The 26,892-nt window shown below is 41.2% G+C and overlaps 1 protein-coding gene across 2 annotated transcripts in view; it reads right to left on the bottom strand.

Moving 5' to 3' along the window:
* Positions 1–888: 888 nt before the first annotated feature.
* The window catches only part of HGSNAT (heparan-alpha-glucosaminide N-acetyltransferase), a 55,918-nt gene continuing 29,914 nt past the window's right edge, over positions 889–26,892 (bottom strand). The window contains exons 10-18 of one of the 2 annotated variants that reach the window (XM_056569058.1): positions 26,137–26,297; positions 25,256–25,371; positions 24,918–25,039; positions 24,201–24,327; positions 18,884–18,970; positions 12,799–12,876; positions 8,862–8,932; positions 6,610–6,722; positions 889–2,916 (exon numbers count right to left, since the gene is read on the bottom strand). In XM_056569058.1, coding sequence (XP_056425033.1) covers positions 2,735–2,916; positions 6,610–6,722; positions 8,862–8,932; positions 12,799–12,876; positions 18,884–18,970; positions 24,201–24,327; positions 24,918–25,039; positions 25,256–25,371; positions 26,137–26,297 — 1,057 coding nt within the window. In that variant the 3' untranslated portion in view covers positions 889–2,734. The other variant, XM_056569064.1, reaches the window with a different exon arrangement.

Genomic DNA, 26,892 nt, shown 5'->3' with positions numbered 1-26,892 from the left:
TATATATATATTTTTTTGCATTTATGTGCAAACCACCAATTTAGGCCTCAAATGTACATAGTGCACTCACTCCTGAGGCTTGTTGTGCACCCACATAGCACTTTACGTCCACTTGTGGGGTATTTCCGTACTCGGGAGAAATTGTGTTACAAATTTTGGGGGGGGGGGGGTCTTTTTTTTTTTTCCTTTTACCTCTTGTGAAAATTAAAAGTATAGGGCAACACCAGCATGTTTGTGTAAAAAATAAAAAAAAATTACACTAACATGCTGGTGATCTCAGTAGGCGGTCCTCTGATTGGCTGCTACATAGCGGCCAGCTCAAATCTGATTAGCCCCCTCCACATATTTGTTCCATAAACCAATCCTCCAGACATAGGCAAGCAGCTGATTGGCAATTATAATTCATTTCAAATATCACACACTGCGCTACTATGAAAATCTATAAGTCAGTCAGTACACAGCTGAAACCCCATCATTGGATATTTGAGGATTTTCCAGGTGACCGTAACTTCCAACCACTCATTGGGAGCCTTGCCCACGGTCTCTGATTGGCGCATCAACACATCACTGATTGGCTGAAGAGAGCCTTTCAAAAGTAGACACACCGTGCGAATACACATGGATTGGCCAATTCCCTCTTTCAAACTCAGCCCCGGGAAATTGCCATTGGCCGCAGACCACGTGACCAGAGAAATTGAAGACTGGTCCGCTTACCATCCCAGATGACATCAGCTACGTCATCCCGTGATTGGTCGCTCTTTTTACATGAATGAACCGGCGGGCAGTCCAAAATAAATAACATAGCACATTAATGATGAAGTCGAGGCTTGGATGTAAACACCTAAGCCTCACTAAGAATCTCCAAGCGATCACCAGAAATAGTTTAACATATTTTGTTAATTTTATTAAAATAGAAACAAATTAGAAGAATGTTTTACATGTATGTATTGTGTATATTTTCATGCCTAAACTTTCTGCAAAAGCGCTATTTTTAAACCATTGCATCTTCTGTAAGTATGTTATCCACCGTAACCTCTGACCCTTTCATTTGGCTCCAGAAATGTCTGTATTTAAAACTGCAATGTTGTATAACACATCAGAAAGCCTTTTTTTTTGCAATTGAAAAAGGGAGAAGTTACTCCCGAAATGCATCTAGCACTCTGTTTATTGTTTTTATTCAATGTATGTGTCCATAAAAGAAAATTGATACATCATATTGCTGGATTGATATCATGAGTTATTTACAAGTTTCTGACCACTTATAAAATGTGTTCAATGTGCTGCCCATTGTGTTGGATTGTCAATGCAACCCTCTTCTCCCACTCTTCACACACTGATAGCAACACCGCAGGAGAAATGCTAGCACAGGCTTCCAGTATCCGTAGTTTCAGGTGCTGCACATCTCGTATCTTCACAGCATAGACAATTGCCTTCAGATGACCCCAAAGATAAAAGGGGGTCAGATCGGGAGACCTTGGGGGCCATTCAACTGGCCCACGACGACCAATCCACTTTCCAGGAAACTGTTCATCTAGGAATGCTCGGACCTGACACCCATAATGTGGTGGTGCACCATCTTACTGGAAAAATTTTCCACAGTCCTAAATGGCACATCTGCTTAATACTGCAATCAACATGGCTGCCCGTATCTTACAGGGGCTATTATAAGAGTTGTGAAGTTTGCATGTGTTTAAAATGATACAGCTTTATGCCATTCAGGAGCATAGCAAGCTAGGTGAGAATGTATTTTCCATGCTCATGAATGGCATATCTGCTTATAGCTGTATTACTTTATGCATAGGCACACTTCAGAACTCGTATAATATTCCTTGTAATGGCCATGTGATTGCTGTACTAAGCAGATGTGCCATTCAGTAGCCTGGAAAAGTTGTGTGCAACAGTCAGACCCTGTAATGATTATAGGATCTGACTGGCATATCTACTTAAAGCAGCGTGTGACATCTAGGGAGCACAGAAAAGCTGGGTGAGACATTTCTATGCTCCTGAATGACATCTCTGCACCCTCAGGTACAATAGAAAAGTCACAGAGCACTGGTAGTCAGCACACAGCATGTCTACCTAATGTCCGACTCTTCCTAATGAGTTTTGCTGCGCTCTGGACACCGGGAGAGGTAAATAGGGGAAAATGGCTTGACATTTTTGCTGGGACATATAACAGACAGGCAGGTATTTCAGCGGGATCCCAAGTGTTTTCCACTAGCATAACTTGGTTGTCATATAGAACTAAACATATACATAAAATATTACTGCATCTTACTCTACGGTTGCCACACATAGTTCTTTAAGAAGCAATACATTTAATAAACATTCATAGAATATTTTAAAATAGAATAAAAATAACATTTTACATTATTGGAAAAGTAGACATCTTAGCTTATGCAGACCTGATGTAAAATCTGGACTGTAGAGAGCGGTAAATATCTGGTAAGAGAATAAAAGAGGTGGTATGGGAAAGACATGGGAATTAGACAGCATCTTTAGTGTCTGTACACATTATCATTTATACACATTTCAACTGCTGAGGGCACAATGACAACTTTCAGAAAAAACCTAAAACGTTCCCTTCTTCCTGCCCACTGTGGTTTATGTAATGAGACCGAAAACGTTAAAAACAAATCTAAAAGCTGTTAGACCATCACTGTGCGGTTCAGTTCGCCAGATTAAAAGATATTTGCAATCCATTACTGATTGTGAATAGCCTTTGGAATGGAGGTTAAATCTTCCAGAATATCCTCTTCCTGTACAGGATATATGAAATCAGCACCCAAATAGAAGTAGCTACAAGATTCTGGGTAAGGTGTTGTGCGTGTGATTGACTGTCCTGCATCTTCCATTTGAACGGGAAATAGTTTTCAAAGACTTCATGGCCAACGTAAACAAGGATAGAGTTCATTCCTGAGGGAAAGAATATGGTTTTTATGCATTGTTGAATATGTATCTTGTATGCTTATTTATAGAGTGGATGCACTAAGTAGGAGATAATGCATAAGCCTATAAAAAAAAGTGCTTTACACATTAAGAAAGGAGAGAGCAGAGAGGAGTACTATCAGACAGGAGAGAGCACAGAGGAGTACTATCAGACAGGAGAGAGCACAGAGGAGTACTATCAGACAGGAGAGTGCACAGAGGAGTACTATCAGACAGGAGAGTGCACAGAGGAGTGCTATCAGACAGGAGAGAGCACAGAGGAGTACTATCAGACAGGAGAGTTCACAGAGAAGTGCTATCAGACAGGAGAGAGCACAGAGGAGTACTATCAGACAGGAGAGAGCACAGAGGAGTGCTATCAGGCAGGAGAGATCACAGAGGAGAACTATAATACAGGAGAGAGCAGAGAGGAGTGCTATCAGATAGGAGAGATCACAGAGGAGTGCTATTAGACAGGAGAGAGCACAGGAGAGTCCTATCAGACAGGAGAGAGCACAGAGGAGTCATATCAGACAGGACAGAGCACAGAGGACTTTGTCCATGCCTGTGCTTCAGCTTGGACAAAGCCATGATTTTATAAGCCATGATTTCTATAAAAAGGAAATACAATTTTCTTATGAAGTATATTAGAAAGGTTAATGTTTTGCCAAGATGTACAACATATAAAAACTTTATATCTGGACAGTGCCAAAAATGACCCAAAGATGCCCAATTTATCTAGATTTTATTTTACTACTTTAAAATATAACTACATGCACTACAATTAGTATGTTTAAAATTGTCATCTTCTGACTCCTATAACTTAATTTTTCCACTTACAGGGCAATGTGAGGGCTAATTTTTTGCGCCATGATCTGTAGTTTTTATTGGTACCATAATTTTAATGGGACTTTTTGATTGCTTTTTATTAATTATTTAAATGGGTACTCTCATAAAAAAAAATTCTTTTTTTAATTAAATAGATTATGTAAAAAAAAAAAAATGTTTCTAATATAGTTTATAAAAAAAATCATGTTTTATGTGGTTTTTTTTACGTTTGTAAACCTGGCCACTAGGTGTCACCCTATATGGCTCAGGATTACATTTCCCCCCCGTGACGTTCAGCACGTTCGGACCAACGCTGGCCGGGCAGCATGGTCCGAAACGCGGGTTCACTTGAATGAGGAGAGGAAGATGCAGGGGGGCGGGGATATTTAAATTTCGTGCGCACCCAAGCACTGTGCTCGCTTTCTGCCCGTTTCCTATACAGGCAGAGAGCGAGTACAGCGATCGTGTGCGCGCGGCGCACAAAATTTTAATATCCCCGCCCCCTGCATCTCCCTCTCCTCATTCATTGCAGCACGCAAGCTGCAGGAAAGAGAGAGGAGACGGGCGGAAGAGAGCCCAGTCCAGGCGCCTGCCGGGGCCGCCCACTTCCTGCCCTCACCAGAGAGCTCAACTCTGAGCTCCTGCAGCCGTTTTTCCAAAGGTATTTTTATGGAAATTTGGGCAGAAATTCAGACAGGGATAGATGTAGTTAGTGTCAGGGACAGATGGGGAGGGGGAATAGGGAAATTTAATTTAGTGATAGCTACTCTTTAAAGATATATGAAGTGACCAAAAATTAGCAATTTTGGACTTTGGTATTTATTTGTATGTGTACGCCATCGACCGTGCAGTTTAACTAACTTTATATTTTAAAATAGTTACGCACGCGGCGGTACCACTTATGATTATTACATTATCTTGTTCAAAAAATGGGAAAGGGGGGGGGAGGTTGAGATTCAAACTTTTATTAGGAAGGGGTCAATTCACTTACTAACTATATATATATATATTTTTTTTTTTTACACTATATATTTTTTTTCAGTCCCCATAGGGGGCTATACCATGCAGTCTTTTGATTGCATACACTGTTCAATGCTAAGCTTTGGCTCATCACTCGTGTTATCGGTGCTCTGCTGCTCCAGCCTGCTGAGGCTTCCTGGAGCAGCAGAGGACCGATCGGATGGCGAGGAGGCAGGCAATGGCCCTCCTGTCATCCACTCAGCTGATCGGGACTTCACCGTGATTTCAACGAGATGGTCCCGATCAGCTTTGCGGAGCTGCCGGGATCGTTAACCCCGCATTTTAAACACCAAGATCAACTTTGATTGTGGCGTCTAAAGGGTTAATGCTGGGCATCGCCAATGCCTCGCATTAGCCGTGGGCCCTGGCTGCTCATAGCAACCGGGACCCATCGGGTATGAAGCATGCTCAGGTCATGAGCACGCTTCAAACACTGGTAACGGGACCAGGGTGTACAGGTAGGCCCTTGATACTTAAGCACCAAAGACCAAGGGCGTACCTTGGTCCTTAAGGTGTTAAATCAAATTTTACTGTGTTGTTGTGTAAACTTTGCACTGTGCAAGCAACACTTTATAGTTAATTTGTATTTTTAAAAGAGTATGTTCATATGTTCAAACAGGCAGGTTTCCAGTTGCGAGCTTGAGCTGCAGTGGAAAATCCACACCAGACACAACTGAAGTCAATGTAGTCTGCTGCGGGGAATGCGTCACAGCACAAACTCACAGCATCACACATTTTGCAACTGAAATTGGCACTAAGGCTTGATGCACATACTGCATCTGTATTAAGACACCACCTGAATAACTAACATCTAAAGAGTAAAATACTGTGATCCCTCAACTTACAATGGCCTCAACATGCAATATTTTCAACATACAATGGTCTTTTCTGGACCATTGTAACTTGAAACCATAGTCCACATACAATGCTACGGACAGTCCAGATCTGTGAAACATGTCAATGGCTGGAAGAACTGATCAATCAGAATGGGCATTCACTGGTAAAACACCTGTATTACTGAAGTGCATGCACTCGCTGATGTCTGGTAGCACCCCCCTACAGTACAGGGAGGTACTACATGTTCTGTACTATTAACCTGTGCCAGAGATAGCTGCTCCAGGTGAGGGTGGCTACATTTTACATTTTTTGGGACACTGTGTGTACTGTATAGGACCCTGAAGAAGCTCCTGTCCTCTACATAGACAGGGATTTACAGCTTCCAGCAGCTCTTTCGTTTCTATGTAAGGACTTGCTTTATCTGTATTAGTTATCCACTTAGTTTTTTGTAATCCTCACTTTTACCTATTTTTGGATGACATTCTGGGGCTTCAGAACAATTGTTTCCATAGAGTTATGGTCTCAACACACAATGGTTTCACCATACAATAGTCGTCCTGGAACCAATTAATATTGTAACTTGAGGGACCACTGTACAAAACCATACCACCAACACTATACTGGACTTGTTTCATGATGTTCTATAGGGCAAATATTTTACCCAGATTCAGACCCCATTCAACTCATTACAACAGCATGTCTTTTTCAGATTCAAAGTTTATTATACAGTAACATTTTTTGTAATGTTTCTGCCTAGAAAACATTAAGCCAGTCTAGCCTAAAACATCACACTGGTATGGTATCAACATAATAAACCTTGAATGAATCTCAACTGGAGGTATGTACTGTTTTAACATCTGCTATTGTCACAAATTATTAAAAATGTATAATGTCTGGTATTCTTCATACTATATAACATTAAAACAATAAAAAAAATTAAAAAGGTGCAAGGATAAAGATTATATTGGTTTAACAACTGCCACATTATTTTCTTACCTGGATAGAAGAATGGGCCACCCATCCAAACTCTTTTGACATCTACCAAAAAATAAACCAGCATCAGCAGGAAGAAGGCAAAACTACTTAGTGTTGTCACATAGGAGATGGACCTATAAGAGAAAAGCAACATTGTAACCTTTTCATAGAGGTTACATTTAATCTTCAGAGGATCTAAGATATAAAACAATTATTTCCTGTATCTGTTAATCTGTTTACTAATAGTAAGTTGGATAAGTTGTCAAGCGTGTGTAGAACTATTTCTTTCCATTATACAGTAAATTTATGGCATTTTTTGTTCCCAGTTTTCTCTTCTGCAGGCTTTAATACTAATGTTCCGTTAGCTAGAGGGTGGAGCTCTATGGTGGCTTCCATGCAGTGCACACAAAGGAGGACATTTATCAATGTTGGTGTGAGGTTATATTGATATTACTCATGGTTTTTGGTGCGTTTTTTGCACAGTTGCTAAAATTCACCAAAAAGGCACATAATAACCTTGTGTCCACTACATAAATTGTTCCACGGTGCCCCTAATAGTACACCTGATTAAGAAATGCATTCACAGCAACTGCGCAAAATGTTGTGCCTAAATTAAACAAGAAAAAAAAAAAAAAACAACCAATGATAAATGGTCCCCAAAGAGAGAGACTCATTCTCTCCTATATCTACACATTCTCACAAGTGGCAGCAGCATGGACGACATTCTAGAGCTGTAGTGACTCAAGCACTAGGGTGAGATTTACTAACTCTACATAACAAACTCCTGCAGTCTCAATGTGTCTCTTTGCATCTGTCTCTCTACAGCTACACCCTTTCCTATGGTTAGTTGTAACCTGAGCACTTGAGGGGAGGAGAAAGAGGCATTTTCTCTGATAAGAGAAGTTACTTGTATTTACTTATACTATAGATTTATGCAAAATTTGTTAAAATAGTGGCTTTTAAAATAAAAATCTTGGGTGAGTGCTACAGAGCAGCCGAACTGACTGAGAACAACTTTACCTCCGTCTGCCTTCTGCATCTAAGTCAGGTTTATTCTGCCAATGAATATTCAAATCCAGCCGGTGGGCCCGCCTCTATGAGCAATTCAGCGCTGGAAGAAGCCGATCTTCAGAGGGACTGGGCCCGAACTGCAGGTACGTATATAGGTCAGAAACCCTGCATCGGTCTCCTGTTCACCCACACTATAACAATGGCCTCAACATACAATAGTTTCAACATACAATGGTCTTTTCTGGACCATTGTAACTTGAAACCAGACTCGACATACAATGATACAAACAGTCCAGATCTGCGAAACATGTCAATGGCTGGTAGATCTGACCAATCAGAATGGACATTCACTGGCAAAACATCTGTATTACTGAAGCGTATGCACTGAATTCCTGTCTGGTAGCGCCCCCTACAGTACAGGTAGGTATTAAATGTTCTGTACTACTCTTAACCTGTACCAGGGTTAGCTGCTCCTTTGGACACCAGGTGAGGGCGGCTTAATTTAACTTTTTTAGGACACTATGTACTGTACAGGAACCTGAAGAAGCTCCTGTCCTCTACATAGACAGTGATTACAGCTTCCAGCAGCTCTTTCTTACTTTTATATGTTAGGACTTGCTTTATCTGTATTAGTTATCTACTTATTTTTGTTTAATCCTCACATTTTCCTATTTTCGGATGACATTTTGGTGGCTTCAGGACCAATCACCAGGTTTCCATAGAGTTATGGTGTCAACATACAATGGTTTCAATATACAATGGTCGTCCTGGAACCAGTTCATACTGTATAACTTGAGGGACCACTGTATATATTTTTTTTTTATGTGAAATGTATAGCATAATATTGCAACTTTGCATAGTAGGTGATTATAGAAGCATTGTATTATCTTTATTAACTACTATATTCTATGGTAAAACATTTCACTGGTTTTGTCCACAAGGGCCCTGTGGTTTACCAGTATGATTATTATTCTTTTATATGTACAATAAATTACATTTATATTGTATAACTCTGTTTGGTACAAAAACAGATGTTTTGTCTGTTCATTTACTATGCATTATACCCTTTCCTGGCAGTACGGAGATTACTGTATCTTACTGTTTGCTCTACTTGACCACTGGAATTGTACGTACCCTGTGCAGAAACAGGATCTGATATCTGATATTCTTAAAATGCGTAATGTTTTGTCCTAAGGTAAAAGTCACACATGACAATATGTATATGAATAGTTGCTATAACAGATAGCATTTTTCTTTCTTACCACAAGTTTTTATTTACTGGAATAAAACCTTCATTTGTTGAGCATTTAGTCAAAATTGCAGAAATAACACCCTAAGAACAAGAAAAAGAAAAATACATGAAGTGTTAAAGATGAAACGGTTAGATTATTTTTCCATTGTCTGCATATTTATTAATGCTGCCCCAATTACTACACCAAAAATTATGACTGCTCATCAGTACATTCTGCTCTTTAGGTCTTTTTTCTTCTTCCTTGTGCATATGATATTTTAAAGGGGTACTCCGGGGGAAAAAAACATTTTCTTAATCAAATGCTGCCAGAAAGTTAAACAGATTTGTAAATTACTTCTATTAAAAAAAATCTTAATCCTTCCAGTACTTATTAGCTGCTGAATACTACAGAGGAAATAATTTTCTTTTTGGAACACAGTGCTCTCTGCTGACATCTCTGTCCATTTTAGGAACTGTCCAGAGCAGCATATGTTTGCTATGGGGATTTTCTCCTACTCTGGACAGTTCTTAAAATGGACAGATATGTCAGCAGAGAGCACTGTGCTCGTGATTCAGCAGAGAGCTCTGTGTTCCAAAAAGAAAATAATTTTCTCTGTAGTATTCAGCAGCTTAGAAGTACTGGAAGGATTAAGATTTTTTAATAAAAGTTATTTACAAATCTGTTTAACTTTCTGGCACCAGTTGATTCTGGCACCAGAATACCCCTTTAAAGTTTTTTTTTTAAATATGAAAAGTACCTGAAGCAATAAAAAAAAAAAAAAAGTGTAAGTAAGACATGGCTGAAGTTAGTGTTTGGCTGCAGCATCATATGCACAGCATATTGGGACAGGTAATAGAACACTTGAAGGTAGGTAGGGGACACAAGAGTGCTGGAATAATGGCAGGTAATGTACCTGTTTATTGCTGGTCCTAGCCTTCCGGTAATATTTTTTGGGCATCGGGAAACCTAAGAGATGCTCTGGTTCCAGCAAATAAATGTTATTCCTAAAAACACTTTAATCTCCACTGCTACCAATAGAAACCTTCATTATTGTGTACCAGTGGGGTCTGTCCTGATTTAGATGCACACACCGGTGATATTACAGTATAGTTAAGATTATTTTCATGCAGATGTTAAGTGTGTCCAACGTATATGTCGAGAGATTCCCTCATGTACAGGTGTGGTCAACATTACTGCACTTCTCAAAAGAAAAATGGGCAGTATATATAATATAAGGTGGACCTGGATAATCGGTCACAGGATCTAGTCTGGATAAAGAGCTGGCCTTTTGGAGAAATTTTGGAGAACTGTATATAAAAAGGTTACAAAGTTAAAAACCTGCAGCTAATCATACATACGCCTCATCTGTCCGCACCTTGTCTGTGGTCACATGATTCAGATTAGCCTGTGAATGGTTGTTTGAGGCCAGTTTTATTTCGTTACTTGCCCATAATGGCAAAGGCAAGAGGTCTGAGCAAACCATAAATGCTATTATGATCACCAGGCACAAGACTATCCCCTAACTGTTGCAGTCAGGATGCCAAGGTCATTGAAGTGTTATCAAGAAGTTCATTATTACTAATGGAACAGGAAACCTTCCTTGGTAGAAAGGGGAAAAATGATGAGAACCCTATGGAAGTTAGTCCGAAATGTGGCAAAGAAACCAAATACAACATTCAAAGAACTTCAGGCTGAGCAAGACATCTAGAGTGATAGATTCAACCCATACACTAAACAAGACAGGGCTCTTTGGGCACTAAGCCCATAGTCCATCCTTTCCCTCTCACCAACCTATGTATTTGTCTACATATCATTCATTAGCTATATACAGCAGTTTCCCTCTTTCAGTACCAGGGTGCTGTCCAGAGATCAGACATCTTATCCACTATCCTTTGGCTAGGGGATAAGATGTCCAGCAGCGGAGCACCCCTTTAAGCACTGATTTTAGACCATTTTCCCACACAGATTTTTTTTTTGCTTTGGGATTTTTAAGGGATTTATGGCTCAAAAAAAAAAAAAAAAAAAAACTGTCAAAAATATTGTGTGGGTACATAGGATTGCTGAACAGTTTGAGGCTGACAATTCAATTGAAACACATTGGAGAGAGCTGAAGTTTGCTATTGGAAGAAGGAACCCAGCTACAAAAAATATTTAATATATTAAGGCAATCAAGGGTTAAGAGTAATGCCTTTAATAGAAGTTATCCAGTAAAAGAAAATGTACCCCCTATCCGCAAGATAGGTGATAACTGTCAGATCGCAAAGGTTCCTACTGCTGGGACCCCTGCAATCTCCTGCCCTGCGCCCAGGCCCTCTGAATGAATGAAGTGTTTCAATCACAGCAAGAAGCTGTGGCCAACACGCCTCCTCCATGTATCTCTCTCCATGGGAGAACAAGAGATACAGCGTTCATGTATCTTCGGCTCTCCCATAGAGATACATGGAGGAGGAGTGTTGGCCACAGCTTCTTGCTGTGATTGAAACACTTCATTCATTCAGAGGGCCTGGGCGCAGGGCAGGAGATTGCAGGGGTCCCAGCAGTAGGAACCTTTGCGATCTGACAGTTATCCCCAATCCTGCGGATAGAGGATATGTATTTTTTTTTTTTTTTTTTTTTTTTTTTTTAGACTTTACTACTTCTTTGATTCTGTCCAGGACATATACTATGTTTATTCTTTATTTCTTTTTGAGAAATGACAGGTGAACTTTAAACATATTTGCAGTGTTAACAGAAGAACGAATGGGGGCACTCATGGGGTTGATACAATATAACGCTTCTAATAGAGCTAGGATATGCAGGTCGGCTATACCTCTACATATGGCGGTTCGAGTGTCCTGATAAAGCGACCACCTGTGGGGTGCATATTAAGAAAGTTGCAGTATCATAAATAGTGTATGAAAGAAAGTAGTACGCACTCAGCGCTAGGCTTCGGTCGTTAGTCCGTGGAGTCCGGGGACATGGGTGAAGTGGACGTCTTCTAGGAGCGCTCGGAGGCTACACAGGTAGTTTTGCAGGATTAACCCACTTCATCCGGCCTCTATGAGGCCGGATGAAGTGGGTTAATCCCGCGAAACTACCGGTGTAGCCTCCGAGCGCTCCTAGAAGACGCCAACTTCACCAATGTCCCCGGACTCCATGGACTAACGACCGAAGCCTAGCGGTGAGTGCGTACTACTTTCTTTCATACACTATTTAAAGATATTTGGACATGCTATGTAATATTTTAAAGGATACGTCATTTGTACATAGCATATTTCTTAATGGCTTTTTGTATACTAAAATAAGGATCCCAATAATGTTGGTCACAATTGTGTATCTGTGAAGGATACCTCTACATAAAGATGGGCAATTCATCACGCTAACAAAATAAGGAGCTGATTTTTTGACTGTGTGAACCCGTCCTAAGGGTAAATGCATAAGAGGGATTACATGCAGAAAAAATCTATACTAAACCTGCACAGATTTTGTTACAGATTTAGTGTAGATTAGATCTGATCTGGATTTTTCCTTCCCCATTTATTTCATTAAGGAAATGTGCAACAAAAATTGACATGCTGTAGATTTTGAAACTGATCCAAGGTGTGGGTTTTAGTCAGGAATTGATACTAAGAATTTAAAAAGATTCTAAGAATTTAAAGGAAGAATGAAGATCCGCTCCCCACCTCTAATCAGCACGGCCTGGTCTCCAAACCAATATAGCAAACATGAAGGGGAGGCCAGCAATCACAGTAAAAAGTCTTCAATTTATTGGGAAACTTTAAAATCACAGCTGATCATCAGAACAAATAAAAAAAACTTGCAAAGAGAAGGTAGAATTGACGCGTTTCGTGTCCAAGGACACCTCAACAGAACAGATTTTAAAGTTCCCAATAAATTGAAGACTTTTTACTGTGATTGCTGGCCTCCGCTTCGTGCTTGCTAAGATTTAAATCTGAAACAAAAATCCATAAAAGAAATCATTCCATACCATGAATACGCTCCAAGTGAAGAACCGCACCAGCACCTGCTTGTGTTGATTCTTGTACAAGACAATAATTTTACCAGCCTGTAACATAATGGAAATAAATATAGTGTAGATATAGATTAAAAAACATTTTACCTCAGTCCATCATTCTAAGGTTATGTTCACATGGCAGATATTCTGCATGAATTTATAGCTAATTCACTTTAATGAAGTTCCTGCAGCGGAAATTCTGCTGTGTGAACGGGACAGCGGAATCCCATTAAAGTGTATTAGCTATGAATTCATGCAGAATTCCATGCAGAAATTCTGATGTGTGAACATAGCCTTAGGGTTAGGTTGTGCAATTGTACCACTGCATCTGATTGTTTGTGTGGCTGCATTTCAACCATAAACAACTGTAGCAAAAATTCTAACCTGATCACAGATGGCAACACGCCTGTGACTTTGCTAGCAATGATCATAAAGTAAGCCCTATGTGACCGCAACCTGTCTTTTTCTTTAACCCCTTAAGGACTTTTTACGTTTTTGTTTTTTCCTCCTCGCCTTCTAAAAATCATAACTCTTTTATATTTTCTTCCACAGACTAGTATGATGGCTTGGTTTTTGCACGACCAGTTGTCCTTTGTAATGACATCACTCATTATATCATAAAATGTATGGCGCAACCAAAAAAAATACTATTTGTGTGGGGAAATTGATAAGAAAATCGCAATTTTGCTAATTTTGGAAGGTTTTGTTTTCATGCTGTACACTTTACGGTAAAATAGACCTGTTTTCTTTATTCTGTGGGCCAATACGATTAAAATGCTACCCATGATTACATAATTTTCTATTATTATACCGCTTAAAAAAAAAAAAAATGTAAAAAATTAAAATCGCTAATTTTTAACCAAATTAGTGCGTTTAAAATCCCTCTATTTTGCGGACCTATAACTTTTTCATTTTTACGTATAAGCGGCGGTATGAGGGCTCATTTTTTGCGCCATTATCTTAAAAAAAAATCTTTATACCACATTTGCATATATAAAACTTTGAATACATTTTTTATACATTTTTTGGGGAATAAAATAAAAAAAAAAGTCCAAAATTGCTGCTTTTTTTTATACATTCACGCTGTTGACCATATGGGATAACTAACATTATATTTTAATAGTTCGGATACTTATGTACGTGGCAATACCAAATATGTTTAGTATTTTTTTATTTTATTTATTTTTTTTACACTTTTTGGGGGTAAAATGGGGGGAAAAACAGACAATTTACATTTTAATTGGGGGAGGGGATTTTTCACATTTTTTAACTTTTATTTTTACACTTTAATAGTCCCCATAGGGCATAGCACTGATCAGTGTTATCGGCTATCTTCTGCTCTGCTCGATCTCAGACCAGAGCAGAAGACGCCGCGAGACGGACGGAGGCAGGTGAAGGGACCTCTGTCTGCCATTATAGATCGTATCGCTGCGGACGATCAGATCGCCCACATTAAGTGCCGCACTTCTGCAGATGCCGTGATCTGTATTGATCACGGTATCTGAGGGGTTAATGGCGGACCTGCTCGCGGTTATGTATAGGACGTAAATGTACGTCCTGGTGCGCTTAGTACCACCTCACCAGGACGTACATTTATGTCCTGCGTCGTTAAGGGGTTAAACATTGAAATCACAACTCTAAATATAGTAACTAACATGTCTTGTGTGAAACTTGATAATGGATGGCCAAGCTCACTGTGTAGCTCTAGCTTACTTTTTATCAGCTTTAGGCTCTCTGCACATGGCCATATTAAAGTGCACCTGTCATTAACAAAAAATGTTTATATAATGAAGATAATACCATTATATGTATATTTGTAATATACATTGGTTAAAGAATGTGTAGCATTTTGTCCCTACAGCTATTGTCTGATTGTTTCTTTGAGGGAGTCCAAATACAGGATGTGTGGGCACTGAGGACCAGCAGGGCCCTTTGCACAGAGGACAAGCAGGGCCCTGTGCACAGAGGACAAGCAGGGCCCTGTGCACCGAGGACAAGCAGGGCCCTGTGCACCGAGGACCAGCAGGGCCCTGTGCACCGAGGACCAGCAGGGCCCTGTGCACCGAGGACCAGCAGGGCCCTGTGCACCGAGGACCAGCAGGGCCCTGTGCACCGAGGACCAGCAGGGCCCTGTGCACCGAGGACCAGCAGGGCCCTGTGCACCGAGGACAAGCAGGGCCCTGTGCACCGAGGACAAGCAGGGCCCTGTGCACCGAGGACAAGCAGGGCCCTGTGCACCGAGGACAAGCAGGGCCCTGTGCACCGAGGACAAGCAGGGCCCTGTGCACCGAGGACAAGCAGGGCCCTGTGCACCGAGGACAAGCAGGGCCCTGTGCACCGAGGACAAGCAGGGCCCTGTGCACCGAGGACAAGCAGGGCCCTGTGCACCGAGGACAAGCAGGGCCCTGTGCACCGAGGACAAGCAGGGCCCTGTGCACCGAGGACAAGCAGGGCCCTGTGCACCGAGGACAAGCAGGGCCCTGTGCACCGAGGACAAGCAGGGCCCTGTGCACCGAGGACAAGCAGGGCCCTGTGCACCGAGGACAAGCAGGGCCCTGTGCACCGAGGACAAGCAGGGCCCTGTGCACCGAGGACAAGCAGGGCCCTGTGCACCGAGGACAAGCAGGGCCCTGTGCACCGAGGACAAGCAGGGCCCTGTGCACCGAGGACAAGCAGGGCCCTGTGCACCGAGGACAAGCAGGGCCCTGTGCACCGAGGACAAGCAGGGCCCTGTGCACCGAGGACAAGCAGGGCCCTGTGCACCGAGGACAAGCAGGGCCCTGTGCACCGAGGACAAGCAGGGCCCTGTGCACCGAGGACAAGCAGGGCCCTGTGCACCGAGGACAAGCAGGGCCCTGTGCACCGAGGACAAGCAGGGCCCTGTGCACCGAGGACAAGCAGGGCCCTGTGCACCGAGGACAAGCAGGGCCCTGTGCACCGAGGACAAGCAGGGCCCTGTGCACCGAGGACAAGCAGGGCCCTGTGCACCGAGGACAAGCAGGGCCCTGTGCACCGAGGACAAGCAGGGCCCTGTGCAGTGAGACGCTCTGTGACACACTACCGGCTCATACAGCAGGATGATTGACAAGCCAGGAGCCTGCACAGAGCCCTACATGTCCCCACACAGGGAATAGCTGCAGGGACAGCATATTTTTCACCCAAAAATATCCACATTTTTTTCATTAATGTATACAGTGGGGCAAAAAAGTATTTAGTCAACCACCAATTGTGCAAGTTCTCCCACTTAAAAAGATGAGAGAGGCCTGTAATTTCCATCATAGGTATACCTCAACTATGAGACACAGAATGAGAATTTTTTTTCCATAAAATCACATTGTCTGATTTGTCTGATTTTTAAATAATTTATTTGCAAATACTGGTATTTTGGCCCATTCCTCCATGCAGATCTCCTCTAGAACAGTGATGTTTTGGGGCTGTTGCTGGGCAACACCGACTTTCAACTCCATCCAAAGGTTTCCTATGGGGTTGAGATATGGAGGCTGGCTAGGCCACTCCAGAACCTTGAAATGCTTCTTACGAAGCCACTCCTTTGTTGCCAGGGCAGTGTGTTTGGGATCATTGTCATGCTGAAAGACCCAGCCACGTTTCATCTTCAATGCCCTTGCTGATGGAAGGAGGTTTTCACTAAAAATTTCACGATACATGGCCCCATTCACTTTTTCCTTTACACGGATCAGTTGTCCTGGTCCCTTAGCAGAAAAACAGCCCCAAAGCATGATGTTTCAACCCCCATGTTTCATAGTAGGTATGGTGTTCTTTGGATGCAACTCAGCATTCTTTCTCCTCCAAACATATAGAGTTGAATCTTTACCAAAAAAAGTTCTACTTTGGTTTCATTTGACCATATGACATTCTCCCAATACTCTTCCGGGTCATCCATTAACAAACCTCAGATGGGCCCAGACATGTACTGGCTTAAAGGGGTATTCCAGGCAAAACCTTTTTTTATATATATCAACTGGCTCTGGAAAGTTAAAAAGATTTGTAAATTACTTCTATTAAAAAAATCATAATTCTTCCAATAGTTATTAGCTTCTGAAGTTTTCTGTCTAACTGCTCAATGATGATGTCACGTCCCGGGAGCTGTGCATGATGGGAGAATATCCCCATAGGAACTGCACAGCTCCCGGGACGTGAGTAATCAGAGAGCAGTTAGACAGAAATCAACAACTCAACTTCAGAAGCTAATAACTATTGGAAGGATTAAATGTACAAAAAAAGAAAGTTGCAACAGCACTCTTGGTCAAAAAAATGGAGGCTCTTAGCGTACTTTTTGATCAAAATGTGTGTCCCCATCCACCACGCGGAGGTGGCCTCATATCGGATGGGACCCTAACATGATAACTCACCTCTGCTGTGCATATAGCCTCCGACTGTGTGACATGTTGGATCAGCCATTGACTAAACCACCTCCAGTCTGAGAGGGGTGGGGTGCACGGCTAAAGAGGGTGCCACCCCCCCCCCCCCCCAACTTACGAAGTAAAAACAAAAGGAAAAATAGCCAGCACATCAACCTAATACACAGGTGCCCGCTGCTGTGGCAAATACAAAATGTACAAAAAAGAAAGTTGCAACAGCACTTTTGTAAATTTTGTATTTGCCACAGCAGCGGGCACCTGTGTATTAGGTTGCTGTGCTGGCTATTTTTCCTTTTGTTTTTACTTTGTAAGTTGGGGGGTGTGGCACCCTCTTTAGCTGTGCACCCCACCCCTCTCAGACTGGATGTGGTTTAGTCAATGGCTGATCCAACATGTCACACAGTCAGAGGCTATATGCACAGCAGAGGTGAGTTATCATGTTAGGGTCCCATCTGATATGAGGCCACCTCCACATGGTGGATGGGGGGACACATTTTGATCAAAAAGTGCGCTAAGAGCCTCCATTTTTTGACCAAGAGTGCTGTTGCAACTTTCTTTTTTGTACATTTTGTATTTGCCACAGCAGCGGGCACCTGTGTATTAGGTTGTTGTGCTGGCTATTTTTCCTTTTGTTTTTACTATTGGAAGGATTAAGATTTTTTAATAGAAGTAATTTACAAATCTGTTTAACTTTCCAGAGCCAGTTGATATATAAAAAAAAAAGTTTTGGCCTGGAAGAACTCTTTAAGCAGGGGGACACGTCTGGAACTGCATGATTTGAGGTCCTGGCGGCGTAGTGTGTTACTGATGGTAGCCTTTGTTAATTTGGTCCCAGCTCTCTGCAGGTCTCTGGGATTTTTGCTCATCGTTCTTGTGATCATTTTGACACCATGGGGGTGAGATCTTGCGTGGAGACCCAGATTGAGGGAGATTATCAGTGGTCTTTTAAGTCTTCCATTTCCTAGTAATTGCTCACACAGTTGATTTCTTCACACCAAGCTGCTTGCATGTTGCAGATTACGTCTTCCCAGCCTGGTGCAGATCTACAATTTTGTTTCTGGTGTCCTTGGACAGCTCTTTGGTCTTGGCCATAGTGGAGTTTGGAGTGTGACTGTTTGAGGTTGTGGACAGGTGTCTTTTATACTGATAAGTTCAAACAGGTGCCATTAATACAGGTAACGAGTGGAGGACAGAGAAGACTCTTAAAGAGGAAGTTACAGGTCTGTGGGAACCAGAAATCTTGCTTGTTTGTAGGTGACCAAATACTAAATTTTCCATCATAATTTGCAAATAAATTCTTTAAAAATCAGACAATGTGATCTAATGGATTTTTTCCCTCATTATGTCTCTCATAGTTGAGGTATACCTATGATGAAAATTACAGGACTCTCATCTTTTTAAGTGGGATAACTTTCACAATTGGTGGCTGACTAAAGACTTTTTTGCCCCATTGTACATATAGTATTATCTACATTATTTTGAAAGTTTTTGTTAACGACAGGTACACTTTAAAGCTTTCTTGGTATGGAGTCAGAATAGGGCTCTCATATAGGTAAAGGGGGCATCCATTGCACCTCCTTTAATGCTGAGTTGCACATGTAAAGCACAGCAGATAATATAGGCTTATAAAACACTGGGTCATTATAGTAAAATTACATAGGAAAATTATTTATAATTACCTGAAGTCCAAGGAATGCCATCACCACCGAGTTGATAGTTCCTAATATTCCTTCAGGATCATAAGGCATTGTTGTTTTATAGACCACCTGTAGAAAACTCCATGTTATCAGGCTGGTTGTAGAGCATTCTGGAAGTTACAATGTAACCTATTTTCTGTTAAAGGGGTCGTCCGGCAAAAGGTACTTACCGCTACCATAGCCTCTGTTATTGCAGCTCCCAGTGTCCGCCATGCTGCACATCATTCTGCTGTGGGTCAATACCTGACATTGCTGCCCAGCCTATCACTATGGTTGTCTAAGCAGCAATGTCTTGTGCCGAACCCAGTACAAGATCTCTGTTGAACTTCACGTCCTGGTGCTGGGGTCAGCATGACATGTTGCCGATCAGCCAATCACTGGCTGTAGCGATATCCCGTCAAACTCACGTGATTGGCTGAGTGGTAATGTGTTGCATTGACCACAGCACCAGGGCAAGGCAAGTATTGTGACCTTTAAGCTGGCCCAGTGTACAGTGCATCACCATTCACAACTGTACACTGTAAAATCAACCAGGCCAGATTGTTATAGCACCCAGCCCAGCAAATATAATGTGAGAGGCAATGCATAGACAATAAATAAATACAATAAAAGGTGTTTATGCCTTTAGATTGCCATACATCTCAGCTTTCTAATGGAGATATAGGAAGGAACATTTTCCAGACCTATACAATAGGTTCGTAAAGACTTCAGACCAGTTCACTTTTTTTTTTTTACATTTTGTTATGTTATTGCCTTGAGCTAAAATAAAAATCAACTTTCCCACCATCAATCTGCACCCCATAAGGAAAATGTGAAAACAGAATTATAGAATTTTGTGCAAATGTTTCTAAAAGAAAAAAACAAAAATTTAGCTTGGACAAGCATTCAAACAGTTTACTATGTCACTTGAAAATCAGCTGTGAGGGCCTCCCATTTAGCCGTAATAGGGTTAACAAGTTTAGAGGACTGGACATGATTTGGAAAGACACAATCCTGTCTATATAAGGTCTCATAGCTGACTAGAGTAACAATTCCAAAAATGTTTATAGAAAAAAAAAAATGCAGAGTGCAGTAGTTGTACAAAATTGAAAAATAATTTCAATGCTGGATGTTGGTGTCACCACTTTACTGAGAAGATGAAAAGATAAAACAATTTACTAGTCAGCCTGAAAATAGCAAAATATTAGCTGTGATGGGGGAGAACATTAAGGCACACCTTAGGGAGATTCTACTGCAGCAGAGTCCTGTTGATGCAACGGGATTCTGCTGCACTGTGCACACGGCAGAATTTCTGTGCCAGATCTTTCTGGCATGGAAATTCAGATTTCTGTGTCAGCAAAAAGAATTAAACTATTCGTTCTTTCTGGGGACTTCGCACAGAATGCATTGCAGTCTTGAGACTTGAGACTCTATGAGAAAGTGCATTCCTATGCAGTCCAAGCGCTTACATGTTATACCGGTGTAGTGAGGAAACCGCAGTCTCCGGAATGTCCACACTGAGATTTTCCGTGCTGACATTCCGTAGTGTGAACATAGCCTAATAGGCCGATCTGAGAGAAAAGAATCAACTACTGTAAGCCATGTTCACACAGCAGAATTTCTGTGCGGAATTCCGCAGAAGAATTCTGCAAGGACATTCCGCTGAGTCCCAATGATTTCAATACCCACTACCCTCCCCAACGTTTTACCGGATGACCGGCTTTGTAGAGGGCTCGAGGATAATGACAGTCATGGATGACATCATCATATAGCAATTCAGTTAACCTATAGTAGGAAATCTCTCCCGAGTCACATGATCATAGAAAACAAGTCATGCACAGTCTCTGCACATGGCAGCCGACTTGAGCAAAAGTGGATGCAATGTTTTCATTGCGCAAGTCCCTGGACTGAGTCCGCAGGTAAAGATCTCTTTGCATTCGTTTCTTCTTATTGCATATAATTCTGCAGACTTAAGGGGAGACTTATCAAAACCTGTGTAGAGGCAAATGTTGACCAGTAGCCCATAGCAACCAATCAAATTTCTCTTTTCATTTTTGAGAGGTACTTTTAAAAATTAAAGATGCAATCTGATTGGTTGCTATGGGCAACTGGTCAACTTTTCCTCTGCACAGGTTTTGATTAGAGATGAGCGAACTTACAGTAAATTCGATTCATCACAAACTTCTCGGCTCGGCAGTTGATGACTTATCCTGCGTAAATGAGTTCAGCCTTCAGGTGCTCCGGTGGGCTGGAAAAGGTGGATACAGTCCTAGGAAAGAGTCTACTAGGACTGTATCCACCTTTACCAGCCCACCGGAGCACCTGAAGGCTGAACTAATTTATGCAGGAAAAGTCATCAACTGTCGAGCCGAGAAGTTCGTGACGAATCGAATTTACTGTAAGTTCGCTCATCTCTAGTTTTGATAAGTCTCTGGATAAAGCACTCTTAGTATTTCTATTTTCTCATTGTGAATATCACAGATAGGACTTCCTAACCGAACGCTGATGATATTGCAGTCATAACATTGCAAATGTCATAATTTAGTAATACCTTAGGTTTCACATCTACCTTATACTCAAAAACTAACATTGGTAAATGCTAAACTATAATAAGTAATGTCTGGAAATGAACATTACTGCATTAAGAGACGGTAAGTATATTTTGCTAGTGTGGATGAGGATGTACTGTTCCATAATCAGTTTGTTCATTGATTACTAATTTGCCCTGGGACCTCCTGGGGATTGTTTGGTTTCTTCTCAGTAAAAGACAAATGAAAGCAGCCTTGAATTAATGAAAAAAGGACTCTCTGGTCTGATGAAACCAAGACTGAACTTTCTGCACTAAAAGGGATATTCTATTGGAAAACTTTTTTTTTTCTTTAAATGAACAGGTGTTCTAAAGTTAAACAGATTTGTAAATTACTTCTATTTAAAAATCTTAACCCTTCCAGTACTTATCAGCTGTTGTATGTTCCAGAGAAGTTCTTTTATTCTTGAATTTCCTTTCTGCCTGACCACAGTGCTCTCTGCTGACACCTCGTCCATTTTAGGAAATGGGCAAATCCCCATAGCAAACCTCTCCTGCTTCAGACAGTTCCTAAAATGGACAGAAGTGTCAGCAGAAAGGAAATTCAAGAAGAAAAGAACTTCCTGTGGAGTATACAGCAGCTGATAAGTACTGGAAAAATTAAGATATTTTAATAGAAGTAATTTACAAATCTGTTTAACTTGGCACCAGTTGATTTGAACAAAAAAGGTTTTCCAGTGTAGTAGCCCTCTAAATCTAAGGATATGTTTACATGCTAGTAAAATGTGCAGAATGTCTACCCAGAAAACCCAAGCCGACATGCTGCACATTTCGGAAGGCGTTTGAACTGCTCTGAAGTGTGCAGTCTCATAGACAGCAATGCAGTTCCAAGCGAAATCAGCAGAAAATAGACATGTCTATTCTTTCTGCGGATGCCGGAATGGGATTTCCATGGCACGAACATGCTGCAGAATTTCCACCATATGCACAGTGTGACCAAATCCTATTTAAATCAATGGGACTCTGCTGCAGTGGAATATTCCAGTGGAATTCCGCACGGACATTCCACCATGTGAACGTACCCTAAGGGTACGTTCACACGAGCGAACCCACAGCGTATTTCATGCTGCAGATCTGCCGCTGAAGGACCGCTGCATGGTGGCTTTACATGAGCCTGCTCAGAGTGACAATACGCCGCTATGAGCAGACACACTAAAGTGAAGTGCAAGTCGGCACGCATATGCGGTGTACTCACAAACATCGCGGCCACTCCCCCTGCTCCATGAGCTAGGCAGTGAGCAGCTGCAATGTGCGAGAATACTGCGCATACACGTTGCGACTCGCACATAGCAGTGTGTCTGCTCGTAGCGGCGTATTGCATATGTAAAGCCCACCATGCAGAAGTCCTTCCGCGGCGGATCTGCAGTGTAAAATACGCTGTGGGTCCACTCGTGTGAATGTACCCTTAGGGTGTTGGGCAGTGACCACCATACAGGAGGAAATGGTACTACAAAGATAACACAATCCACTGTAGTTTACTAAAACTGGTCAACTTTACTCGACAATAAAATGCATTGCAACATATAGGCCAGTGGCAAACTAATAAAGCTGTATGATATACAGCAGAAAGCATTTTTATCCTTTTTGAGTGTATACTTGAATTGTAAAGAAATAAAATGCAGTGTAAACCCAGCTTCTCCCCTCTATAGTTCCACAAACCCCCACATAGTGTCACTCGTAGGGCTTCCTGTCTTAGCTCTGGCATCAATACTGAGCATTATGCTACCTTATTGCTACCTCCATTGTTTTTCGAGGCCAAAACATGACAAAATGGGAAAAAAGGTTTTGAAGACATTCTGAATGCACTGTAAATCCAATAAAAGACATGAAAGAAAGATGAAACAAAGTAACCTACAACTCACTGCTATCGTTTTATATACATACAATGAGTATTTGATATCGTATAAAATACAGTGGTCCATCAAGTTACAATATTAATTGGTTCCAGGGCGACCATTGTATGTGGAAACCATTGTATGTTGAGACCATAACTCTATGGAAACCTGGTAATCGGTTCTAAAGGCACAAAAATGTCATCAAAAATAGGAAAAGTGAGGATTAAAGAAAAATAAGTAGATAAACTAATATAGATAAAGCAAGTCCTTACATATAAAAGTAAGAAAGATCTGCTGGGAGCTGTAAATCACTGTGTCAGTGTTTCCCAAGCAGGGAGCCTCCAGCTGTTGCAAAACTACAACTCCCAGCATGCCCGGACAGCCAAAGGCTGTCCGGGCATGCTGGGAGTTGTAGTTTTGCAACAGTTGGGGGCACCCTGCTTGGGAAACACTGGTCTATGTAGAGGACAGGAGCTTCTTCGGGGTCCTGTACAGTACATGTAAAAAAGTAACATGGAGTCGCCCTTACCTGGTGTCCAAAGGAGCAGGTAACCCTGACACAGGTAAAGTGTACAGAACATGTAATACCTCCCTGTACTGTAGGGGGCGCTACCAGATATCAGTCAGTGCATACGCTTCAGTAATACAGGTGTTTTACCAGTAAATTGCCCATTCTGATTGGTCGGTTCTTCCGGCCATTGACACTTTTCACAGATCTAGACTGTCCGTAACATTTTATGTTGAGTCTGGTTTCAACTTACAATGCTCCAGAAAATGCCATTGTATGTTGAGGCCATTGTAAGTTGAGGGATCACTGCACAGCCCTAAAAAAAAACTTATTACAGCAAAGTCTGAGCAAGTAAAGTCACAATGGCTGGATTAGCACGCTTGAACTTACATTAGAAGATGGATGTTGATACACATGGTCTTCACCAAGAACTAAGCGATCGATGTATCCAGCTGCCCCTCCTGTACAATTCGGATATTTTCCAAAATCCCCAATACCTCCAGGTCCAAGATAACCCCTGCAAAATAGAGAATTCTGGAAGATAAATTTTAAGAATTTAACAAAGTCAACATTCAACAAAAATGAAATAATCTGCTATATTTTTGCTATCAAGTATTTGGCCCTATACCACAACATGTGTGGGCTCATAATTGTATTCAATCCTAATAATAACAATATTTTATCCGATTGTGTTATATTAGCTACAACTGGGCTCTAGGGATCCTGTCATTTAGCTAGTGAATGCAGATGGGAGCAGGCTGAGGGAGAAACAGTCCTTGTTCTTATTTTATTCTGCCCATCTAAAGAACAAATGGCCATATACACACACAAAAGAGAAAACTGTAATAAAGTAGCTGGAGACAAAGTGGAGCAGTTTCCTACAACAAATCACGTTGCAGCGTTCATTTTAAACAGGGCTAATGGAAAATAAGAGCTGAAATCTGACTGGCTGATACTGGAAACAATTTTACCTTTTCTTTGTAATGTTTTTATTTCCATTAGCAAAATCCCAATATAAAGTGCATGCACCTTAGGACTTAGCATACATTTATTATAGGCACAGTATAAAAGATGCATAAATAACAAAAGAAATAAAAAAAAACTCACTTGGGGCATCCGGGGACAGAAAGCAAGAAAGTCAAACACAGCCAACCTGTTTCCAAAACTAATATTATCAACCACTGAGGCCAGAAAGGGACGACATCTTGCAAAAGGAAACAGGTTTGGGTCTGAAACATCAAAATAGCATTTGTAAGCATCAATGAAGATGACATAGGATAACATGGATATAGTTACTATAGGGCAAAACCCAAGAAGCTTGTAGGGAACAGAAACATTTTCCTTTTATATTAAAGATATATAGCGAATATAAATTAAAGAGTTACTGTCATTTAAATGTTACTTTTGACATGGAAAATATATATGTGTCCATGCAAGTTCATCACCTGGGGCACGGGATCTGGTAAGGGCTTTGTAAACAATAATTCCAAGACTGAAACCACAAGGTAAGTAAGGCTGAGCCGCTGCAGAACTCCCATAATTCGGATATCACTCCAGGATACTAAAAACAAAAACACATTATATTCATTTACAAGTTTTTAGGGAACTTATTAAACCATGCACGTCAGTAAACTGGGGTACAATAACAGGATCAGCCTCACAAAGCCCAAGACACTAGCAACAATTCACACCACAAAACAGCCATGAATTATAGCTAAAATCTAGTCTAGTTTCTAAACCCTGTCCATGAAAATTATTGTGAAGCTAATATAATGTGTTTTCAGTTTAGGGCGGCATGTAAAATCCTGGTCTTTAATAAATTCCCCCTAGCCTAATTCAATAATTATCAGCTGCTGAAGTTGAGTTGTTCTTTTCTGTCTGGCAACAGTGCTCTCTGCTGACATCTCTGCTTGTCTCGGGAACTGCACAGAGTAGAAGAGGTTTGCTATGGGGATTTGCTTCTAAACTGGGCAGTTCCCGAGACACGTGTCATCAGAGAGCACTTAGACAGAAAATAACAACTCAACTTCAGCAGCTCATAAGTACTGAAAGGATTAAGATTTTTTAATAGAAGTAATTTACAAATCTGTTTAACTTTCTAGAGCCAGTTGATATATATAAAAAAAAGTTTTTTCTTGGATAACCCCTTTAAACAGAGCATCAGACTCTCAAGACAGAAACTACATAGAAATGCATCTCCACTTGGTAAGTGGCTAATTTAATGCAGCACCGTGTAGACTGCAAACAAATGACACAAATTACAATAGTAGACTCATGGTAGTGTATATGCTACGTTCATGTGGAAGACATACAATGCATCACTCACATGGTCCACGGCAGTAATTTTGATTTATCACAAACAATCCAATGAGGAAAAGCTGAATGCTTCTCCAAAGAACTTTCCAAAACAGTTTCCATCTGGAGTTTCCTTTACGCAGCATTGAGCTCAAGGACAGGTGGATGGAGGTTCCCATAATAAAGACAAACCTAGAATAAAAAAAATAAAAAAAAAGATCAGAAATCAAAATAAAATAAAGATGAATGTAATTTTAAATATAAAATATAGGGATGCACCGAAAACCAAAACCGAAAATGCATTGCTCCGCCCGCTAAAATTTTTTATTTATTTAATTTTATATATATATATATATATATATATATATATATATATATATATATATATATATATATAGTTTTTATATTACTTTTTTATTTTTCCGTATACGGGGATGTATGGGGGCTTAATTTTTGCGCAGTGATCTGTAGTTTTTATTGGTAAGACTACAACTCCCAGCATGCTTGGACAGCTGAAGGCTACTACCCAGCTCTCCTAGACTCCTGAATGGCCTATCAGACTGGACCCTGATTTTGTAGTGCAGTGTTTCCCAACCATGGTGCCTCCAGCTGTTGCAAAACTACCACTCCCAGTTTTGCTGTTGCAAAACGGGGAGTTGTAGTTTTGCAACAGCTGGAGGCACCCTGGTTGGGACACACTGATCTCTCAGTTCTATCGCCCCCTACAGTTCACCTGGCTGCAGTGCTATTACCTGGGGGGTAAGAACAAACTGTCCCTGACCGCCCT

Source organism: Hyla sarda, chromosome 1 (genome assembly GCF_029499605.1).
Source record: "Hyla sarda isolate aHylSar1 chromosome 1, aHylSar1.hap1, whole genome shotgun sequence".
Taxonomy (NCBI): domain Eukaryota; kingdom Metazoa; phylum Chordata; class Amphibia; order Anura; family Hylidae; genus Hyla; species Hyla sarda.
The sequence above is the reverse complement of the archived record's forward strand: the minus strand, read 5'-3'. Positions and strand labels throughout refer to the sequence as shown.